General features: G+C 42.7%; 2 protein-coding genes and 1 long non-coding RNA gene across 3 annotated transcripts; all 3 read left to right on the top strand.

Annotated features, from left to right (window-relative positions):
- Positions 1–2,069: 2,069 nt before the first annotated feature.
- LOC130139055 (uncharacterized) lies at positions 2,070–3,134 on the top strand. The gene is made up of 3 exons (XR_008817308.1): positions 2,070–2,314; positions 2,813–2,856; positions 3,024–3,134. It is a non-coding gene; the product is annotated as an uncharacterized LOC130139055 (long non-coding RNA).
- A 553-nt stretch (positions 3,135–3,687) lies between these two features.
- LOC115664066 (phosphatidylinositol 4-kinase gamma 8-like) lies at positions 3,688–5,777 on the top strand. The gene has a single exon (XM_056315244.1). The coding sequence runs from the start codon at positions 3,827–3,829 to the stop codon at positions 5,480–5,482; it is 1,656 nt and encodes a 551-aa protein (XP_056171219.1). The 5' UTR covers positions 3,688–3,826; the 3' UTR covers positions 5,483–5,777.
- A 728-nt stretch (positions 5,778–6,505) lies between these two features.
- On the top strand, positions 6,506–7,564 carry LOC115664065 (3'-5' exonuclease-like). The gene is made up of 2 exons (XM_056315247.1): positions 6,506–7,203; positions 7,416–7,564. Exon 1 carries the CDS (start codon positions 6,552–6,554, stop codon positions 7,176–7,178), a length of 627 nt encoding a protein of 208 aa, XP_056171222.1. The 5' UTR covers positions 6,506–6,551; the 3' UTR covers positions 7,179–7,203; positions 7,416–7,564.
- Positions 7,565–9,351: the final 1,787 nt, after the last annotated feature.

Here is a 9,351-nt window from a genome sequence, read left to right as displayed (position 1 = left end):
TTATGTCTTGCGGCATGGGACCTGGCAGGCTGGCAAAAGGTCTATTGACGTCACCAGTAGGTCCGGTATGAAAGAATTTTGTGAATATCATGAAAATCGAGATAGAGTAGAGCATACGTACTTTGCCTTATTTCTGTCATTATCGAGTATTCTTCGGTAATTACACTGTTCTTTAGTTACATCAATACTGATTAAGCAGTCTCTGTTTGAATGACCGAGCTCGTATGCTGTGTTTTATTGCTCAAGATTTCAAGAATGGTATGGGGTCGAAGCTTGCATTGACATCTACATGGTTCAAGGTCGTTGATGTTTAATCACGCAAGATCCATGCAGGTCATGTGATATTGACATCAAAAGGGGGAGACTTGCTGTGACTATTATCTGTCTTCTGATGCAGATACACGAGCCCTCGCCCGCACGCTTCGGGGTGAGATTTTCGTAGTCTTTGTTCGCCAAAAAGGACCATTCTAGTACAGAATCGTTGCTATATAACGAGCCGAAAATGGGATTTCAAAACTTACCCAGAAGGAATCGTGACTTTTATGAGCCAATGCATTCATGTGTGAACTTGCGTAGTCCAAAATGCTCATTTGATCGCGCGCTCATGAATGTTCAAGAAAGGAGCATGAACCAGAGCTAACAATCTCTTTTCCATCTCCTTCTTCCATACATGATATCACATTATTAGCGTCTTAAATGGTGTTGGGTCATATGAATGGTCTTTGAATTTTGACATAATATATAATATGGCTCCTGAACTTTAAATTTTTTTTAATGTGATTCTTGAACTTTAGCCCAATGTGCAATATTGTTTATGGATTTTTAATTTGTTCAATGTGGTCCATAAATTTTTGGAACATGTTTAATTTAGTCTATGGACTGTATAAAAATGTTCAATGTTATCCCTTAACTTGACTTAATAGAATGACAATATTGAACATTTTTATGTAGTTTATGGACTAAATTGAACATGTACAAAAAATTCAGGGGCCATATTAAATAAATTAAAAGCTTAGGAGCGACATTGTATATTAGGTTAAAGTTCATGAACTTAATAGAATGACAATATTGAACATTTTTATGTAGTTTATGGACTAAATTGAACATGTACAAAAAATTCAGGGGCCATATTAAATAAATTAAAAGTTTAGGAGCGACATTGTATATTAAGTTAAAGTTCAGGGACTACATTGAACAAATTTAAGATTAATAGGTTGTATTATACATTGGGTCGAAATTTAGAAATTATATATGCCGTTATCTCTTTGATTTATTCAAGACGAACATGGGAGACTTACAAATAGAAGTTCATACGCTTGATTGGAGGTCCCTCTCTCTCTCTCTCTCTCTCTCTCTCTATATGTTCATATTTCTCAATCATCTCTTTCCCCTTACCAAAGAAAGAATCAATTGCTTTATCAATCAGTCATTTTGGGTTGGCGGTCAACTACTTTTTTTTCTTTTTTTGGTCGATTGCGGGTCAGTTACTTGGTTCGGTGGAAGGTTTGAAAAAGATTTTGTTCGGCCAATCAGATAAAATTTGCCCTTGCCTAATTTATGTTCCCACCCTTCACGAAAAATGACAAAAATTACCTCCGAGATAAGAGGAAGAAAACAGGAAATCACGACCCACGGACGGATGCACCCGTTGATCTAACCACGAAAATCCTCGTCCAAGGATGACATGACAACCGAAGCAATGATCAATACAGTCAATCGACGAACACAAGGGATCCATAGATCGAGAACTTTTGGATAGGGGAGTTCGGTTTCGCCTCGGCCTAAAAATTCTCAATTTGCCATTAATACGAGGTCCTTTGAATTCCCATGGTGATTGCTAAAGCTACCCCCCCCCCCCCCCCACCCCCAAAAAAAGAATCGGACCAACTAAATTCGGCCCCAAAATCGAAACGATCCCGCGCCAAGAACGACGTCCCCGAAACGACATTGTTCGAGGCATCCGCCTCTTGTTTTTCCCTTAATAAAAATCGTTTTTTCCTTTGTCGGATTGGGAATTTAGGAGGGGGGAGTGTCGTCCAGAAATAGGGAGCAGTTACCTCGGAAGGCGCAGCGAAATCAGGGGGAGGGGAATGGAGTTGGGTTTTGTCGCGTACGAAGAAAGGATCGATCTTTGTCGTTCGATTGGCTGATATTTAACAAAAGGGCTTGTGGGTATCTGTGGAATCCTCTTGGAAAATTTGTAAAAATAGAAAAAAGGGGTTCCTCGGTTTTCTTTGATAAAGTAGCGACGGATTGATCCTCTCGCCCTCCCGTTGCTCTTCGTCTCCCCTGAATGCCTTAACCAGTGTTCAGGGTCTGTTTCTCCCTCCCTCTCTGTCTCTCTCTGTTTGGCCCTTCTTTTGTGATTCCGTGTTCGGTTCTTGTCATTGCTTGTCGTTTGTCTAGGAGAAATTTTGGCTGTCTTGTTCATCTTTGTTGGCTTGTGCCATTCGTAATTCCATACGGGCCATTTTTTTTTTTTTTTAGTCTTTTAATGTCTTATGTTGGCTCTTCACGGTAGATCATTTCCGTTTCCTCTGCATTTTGTTCCCGCATTGTTGAAATGTGATGCATCTGTAAGCAAAACGAAGAAGGAGAAGAAGGAATAGAAATGTGACGCCTGAAATCAGTTTGCATAATTTCAAGCATGCTTACCTCTGGTTGTACCTGTTCCACTGCCCGGGAAACATAATCCGGCAAAAAAGAGAGAAACAGAGGAGAGCCCGCGAAACATTTTTGTTGTCATTTTTCTCTTTAATGCGTGTTGGATGAAATTACTCTGTGTTTATGACATTTTATCTCATGTTTTCAGAAAATTGTGGCAATTTTTGTGCGGAGGAGCGAGGGATTTTGTAGGTTGGTGCATTCCATATCGGATCCTATTGTTCACGAGATAACTCAAGACTTTCTTTCTTTTCATTACACGATGCTTGATGAGCTTTTGTTTTTGATTTTGGTCTGTTCTGTGTGTGTGTGTGTGTGTTTTTTTTTAATTCCTTGTCCTTCTCCATTGGAATATGCAGGTTATGATGGATCCAGTGGGTATGAGTTGAACCTACTATGTGATTGTCATCAGCAAGTCAACATTAATGAAGCTAGTGTGGAACTGTACATAGGCACCTGCATTATTTGGTGAGGCAACATTTATTTTATTTTTTCTAGGATATGGTTTTGCAAGCATTCCGAGATATTTTAGTCGTTATTCTGTTGGGAACGAAGTAGCGATCCCACTGGATTAGCTTCTGCGTCTGTTTCACGAGCATTACTCGATCGAGTAGGAAGTCAATTCAGAAAGATTTCTTAGGTTCAAGCATGCAGAAGTTCCATCCTGTCAAGTCACACAACATATTCCACTCTCGTCAGTTTGACCGTGCCACACGGAGAATGCTCGTGACTAGTACTATGATGAATGTGCACATTGTCACCGTTGATCATGTTTAGGTTGATATGAAAACCAGGGGTTTGAAGAGAGCGAGAAATGAACCATTTTTTTGTTGAATTTTTTACTGTCAATAGAGATCTGCAAACAAACTTTTATCCAGAAATGACGACTGACGAGAAGGACGCAATTATGTTGCTCCAAAGTTATGCTCGCGTGTTAGGGAATGTTCTTTCCATGTAATAACTTACGCGACTTGTTTTAGTTGTCAAATGTTCATCTCAGTGGATGTGTCGTCTGGACTGACTCGAGGCTGTCTATTCTGGGATGCAGTTTCTGATGGCCAATCCATTAAGGAAGACTTGTTCTCTGGGATTCCTCTGAGGATTACCCTTACCCTTGCCCTGCCCTGCTGCCATTTGTTCTCTTGACTGAGATTTTTCCAAAATGGCGGTAGCTGTCGATCAGCATCGTGGATTTAGGCCACCGAGCCGACCTCAGAGATGCAAACTACAGTCCTTCACTCATCTCGACTTCACCGTAATTGATCTCGGCCAAACCCATCTGGCCCGTTCCTCGGACCCAGCATTTGATATTGCTAATTTCCACCGATGCTTCTCCACCCCTTGCCTGTCCTTGACCACCCAAATGGAAGAAGACTTTGATAGGAATCCGCGAATTGAGATTCTTGGTGGCTGCAGGGCCTTCAGAGCTCGCGCTCTAGTTGTAGAGGTTGCCATAGCAATGGCTTCTGGTGTCAATCCTGTGCCAGTGTCGAGTGGACTCGGCGGAGCATACTACATGCGTGGCAGAGATGGGCATGACATTGCCGTGGCAAAGCCTGTTGACGAAGAACCTCTAGCTTTCAACAATCCTAAAGGCTTCAGGGGTCTGATGCTAGGCCAACCTGGCATGAAACGATCCGTATGTGTCGGTGAAAGCGGCATTCGAGAACTGGCTGCATACATTCTCGACCATGGCGGATTTTCCGGTGTTCCTCCAACTGCTTTGGTGAAGATCTCTCACGTTTTTAATGAAAATGATGCGTCGCCAACATCATCAGCACCTTACAAGATCGCATCGCTGCAACGCTTTGTGGATCATGATTTCGATGCTGGAGAATTGGGTCCCTCTAGCTTCTCAGTAGCATCGGTTCATAGGATTGGGATCTTGGACTTGAGAATGCTAAATCTTGACAGGCACGCAGGAAACATTCTGGTTAAGAAACATCTAAATGAAATTACTGCCGCTGGGTCACTGGAACTTGTGCCGATAGATCATGGCCTTTGCCTACCTGAGTTCCTTGAGGATCCTTATTTTGAATGGCTGCACTGGCCTCAAGCCTCTGTTCCTTTTTCCGATTTAGAAGGAGAATACATATCCAACTTAGACCCCTTTAAGGATGCTGAGCTATTGAGGACCGAGGTTCCTTCTCTGAAGGAGTCCTCTGTCCGGGTTCTCATCCTATGCACCATCTTTCTAAAACACACTGCGGCTGCTGGCTTCTGTCTTGCAGATATAGGCGAGATGATGACTCGCCAGTTTTCTTGTGGGCAGGAGAATCTCAGTTTATTGGAGGAGCTGTGCGTTCAATCCAAGGCTAGCATGCTGATGACTTCAGGCGATGAAGTGCCTGATGACGAAACCAACGAAGAAAACGACCTCGAAGTTACTCAGTTCGACATGGAAAACGGAGATGACATGGAGGAGGACTCGGACCTCCCTGAGACGGCTAGGCCGCATAAAGTTCCCAGGTTTTTATCCGTCAAGTCAATGTCCGGGCTGCCTGACACGTTATTATCTCCACAAGGGTTGGAAAACGACCCCCTTATTTGCGACTACGAGTCATATGCGATAGAAGACGATGAGGGTGAAAATCGTGACGCTGCCATCAATGGTCACAAGATGGGGGTTTTCAACCGGAGCATGAGTTTTGCAGTGCAACAACACGTCAATGAGGGCGAGGGGATCTCTTTCGGAGACATGAGCGAAGACGAGTGGGTTCTGTTCCTCGAAATCTTCGAGAAGCTCTTGCCCGCGGTCATCGAGAACGCTAGATGCAACGGCTTGAAGCAGAGGTTGGGAACTTCTTGCGACTTCTGAGGATTCTCCAAAGCGATAGACGATCAAAGATCAGCAAAAGGATAAAAAGAAAACCGGGCACGATCGCTTGTAATTACTGTGGATTAATTTTCCTTTCATGTTTCCCAAATGACATGCTAGTGTAGATTTGTAGATAATGACCGATCGGGCCGACGTGAGAGGAAAAGTGATCGGCAAGTTGCCGTCCTTTCCTTTTTCGACTGTCGCCTGTTTTTCTCCTCCGTTTGTACTATCACCATGCAAATGGATAAGTGTGTATGTATTGTGAATAAGCTCATTGCCCCATTTATATCAATGTGTTTGTTCACTCTGATATGCACAATCAAATTCGAGGGTCTGGTTGTCTGGAACATTTACAGTAAAGCTACTCCAAAAGTCTTTTTCAATTGGTGTTGTTGCATCTCTAGTCCTGTGTCGACTTGAGAATTGTAAACATGCCAGTAGCTGATGTACATAGAATGTTTTTGTTTCTCGGGATAATGCTAGAAATGGTTTCTGAATTTTGGCCAAATATATAATGTAATCATGAATTTTAAATTCGTTCAATGTGGTCTCTGAACTTTATCTAAATATGCAATATTGTCCCTCAACTTTTAAAATGTTCAATATGGTCATTGAACTTTCGGAACATATTTAGTTTAGTTCCTAAACTATATGAAAATATTCAATGTTATATTTCTATTAATTCAAAATCAGAGATAATATTGAATATTTTGATATGATCCAATGATTGAATTGTACATGCCCCATTTTGAATAAATTAAATATTAAAAAATTATATTACACATTGAGATAAAGTTCGAAAATATATTAAACAAATAAAAAATTTATGATTTATATTATACGTTGGATTCATGTGCACGGGTCACCTGTGTCTTTGACACGGAAGAGAGAATTTTCGTCGTATTTTATCACACTGACAAGTCACCAGCTTTCTCTTTTATATCGAATAACGTAGGTAGCAAGCAATCCATCGTCAGTCAAAAGTCAAGACTTTTTCTCCTCTTTCTTCTGCTTCTCCTCTTCACTTCACCCCTCTCTCCGAAATCTCTGCAACGCGCCGACCATAATGACGATCGGCATCGTCGACCACGGCCTCCCCGACGACACTCACAACCTCTACGACGTCTCCTTCTACGGCCTCAGCGTCCGCACCCTGCTCACCCACTCCCCTCCCATCGCCTCCTCCTGGCTCGCGTCCCGCGGCTCCCAGCCCCTCCTCGTCGGCTTCGACGTGGAGTGGCGACCCAACTTCAGCCGCAACGTCGTCAACCCCGTGGCCATCGTCCAGCTCTCCGTGGGCCTCGACTGTCTCATCTTCAAGCTCCTCCACGCCCCCGAGATCCCCCAGCTCCTTGCCGACTTCCTCCGCGACCCCCGTCACGTCTTCGTCGGGGTCGGCATCGACGAAGACGTCGAGAAGCTGCTCTGTGACTACGCCCTTGGCGTGGCCAATGCGGTGGACCTGAGGCCCCTGGCCGCGAGGGAGCTGGGCCGGGAAGAGCTGAGAAGGGCCGGGCTGAAGACGTTGGCAAAGGAGGTCCTAGGGAGGGAGATCCCGAAGCCGAAGCGGGTCTCGACGAGCCGGTGGGACCACCAGTTCCTGAACAGCTTGCAGGTCCAGTACGCGTGCCTGGACGCTTTCGTGTCGCTCCAGATCGGGGAGGCTCTGAATGCCGGTGGTGCTCGGCCATGAGGCTTTTGCTCGTGGATGAAGGAAGGTAAATTTTGGGATTTGGGTGGAGGCTCTTGGTAGGTTTTTCGGGTTTTTATATTTGCTTCTTCTTGTGCGAGAATTTGACTCCTGAAATCTCCGACTCCGACCGTAAAAAGGATTGACTGCAATTTGTGGAGAATTTTAACTTTCTCTTTGATGTTATACTGACTGATGGTTTGACATGGTTTGATGGTTAATTGCATCTTTTTCAAGCAGGTTGGGATGTTGTATATCTGCTCTGCTTGTCATAGTGCTGTTCATGATCTGGGTTTTGGATACGATCCATAAACATGGCTAGTAAAAATGGGGATTTGATTGCATTCTTTACATGAACTGAACAAGTATGCAAGGAGTTTAAATGTATAGATGGTTATGTATGTCATAAACGCCAGACTAATGAAAGCATCTTTGCTGGAGGCTCTCTCTGAATATGTCGCCTTGTCGGAAATCATGGATGCGATGCCCTTGACCTTGAACGGCTTTAGAAAGAATTCTCCTGTTTTTTAGTTAGGATTTGAGTTCGTTCCAAGATTTAGATATTTCCCATTTAGGTATTTGTTTTTCGCATTGGCACGGTACATCTGGTGGGATTTATGAACTCACAGCCGTCATTTTTAGGACTGTAGAAACCGTGCATAATTAAGGTCCGGAAGCACGTAAAGTTTTTGCTCGCTCCATCTCTCTCTGGTTAAAAATCTCTGCTTTTCATCTTATCTTGATCAGGCAAGGGAAACACGAGACTAGTCCTTATTATGTGGACAGTGGAGCTCATGTATCATCCTGTCTTCTTGTGGCCTGGAATAGGCAAAACTGGATTTCATTATTTAAACTACTGCTGTTAAATTGGAGCCAAACGGTGCAAGGATGAGATTTAGCCGATGATTAATGTGCAGTGCTTCTTTTTCCTTGTACTTACATGCATAGGCATGGGTGGCAATGAAAAGGAATGGATAGAGTTGACTGAGACCTAGCATCTTTCTGCTTCAATTTTGAGTATTGAATGATGATTAATGACAGATTAGTTGGTTTCAAATCCGGCCTGCAATGTGTTCGTTTTGGTATGGATCTTCTTTCTTGTCGGTGCATTAGTTTCATTGCCATCTAGCTTTCTTCGTTGCAATCCTTACTATAAAACTGAATTAATTTTGTTAGCTGTGCTTTGGCAAAAGAAAAAGGAGAGATCCTGATAGCATAATCCTCACTAGTGAGACTTCCCTTTTGTGAATCACTACTCTCATCTTCAATGTAAGCTTCTATATTTCCTCAAAAGCTAAGTGTGTGTTTGTGATAACGGTCTTTACTGCGATTGAATGCATTGAAACGAAGATGGGGATTGAGGAATGTGTCTGAGCCATGTATAATGTGAAAGTTTGCTTGCAGCTCGGGACTGATCAAACATATGTTAGCATGTGTAATTAATTTTGTGCATGGTTTCCAAACCAATTACTAGTCGGCTGTGAAATGGATGTAAGCATAAGTCGACATGTATTTGATACTTGCGAGATGAATGCATTGGAGGAGTATCGTTTCGTGGCTATGCTCATTCATGTTCCACATTTGAGGACATCGAGATTTGGCAGATTTGATGCATTAATTTGCATTTTTGCAACAATTGTACGTGAACATATGAATTTTGAAACAAATACGCCTTCGATGCACGTGAAGTTGGTGTCTGTTGCGTATATATGACTGCTAGGTTCTATATTTTTCCATCTTCACTCGTCAACGTGAGAGAAGAAGAGACTAAGCATATATACAAGCAGATTCCCATTTACTAGTTGTGTTTATACAGCATCCCAACCTGCATGTGGCACACGCACGCGACTCTTGCCTTGTTAGTGATAAGAAAGAAAGATTAAAAGAGAATGGTATTTGTTCTCTTATAATGGTATGTTAAACAATGTACATGAGCAGCTTTTATATAGGCTTAGAGGAGTAAAGGAGCCTAGCATTCTTCCTATGTGGGACCAAAGAGAAAGAATAGATGTAAAGGAAAACCTACAAAACTATACAACATGTTCTAACACCCCCGTCAAACTCAAGGTGGATCAAATAACGAGAGTTTGGAAAGAAGAAATTTAAATCGTTGTGATGTAAGAGCCTTCGTAAAACAATCGGCAAGTTGATTCTCAGTTCCAACAAAAGGAAGTGA

The sequence above is a fragment of the Syzygium oleosum genome, unplaced genomic scaffold (genome assembly GCF_021117445.2).
Source record: "Syzygium oleosum isolate NSW1041296 unplaced genomic scaffold, Sole_v2.1 Sole_v2.10, whole genome shotgun sequence".
In the NCBI taxonomy this organism is placed as follows: domain Eukaryota; kingdom Viridiplantae; phylum Streptophyta; class Magnoliopsida; order Myrtales; family Myrtaceae; genus Syzygium; species Syzygium oleosum.
This window is presented reverse-complemented; position numbering and strand designations above follow the sequence as displayed.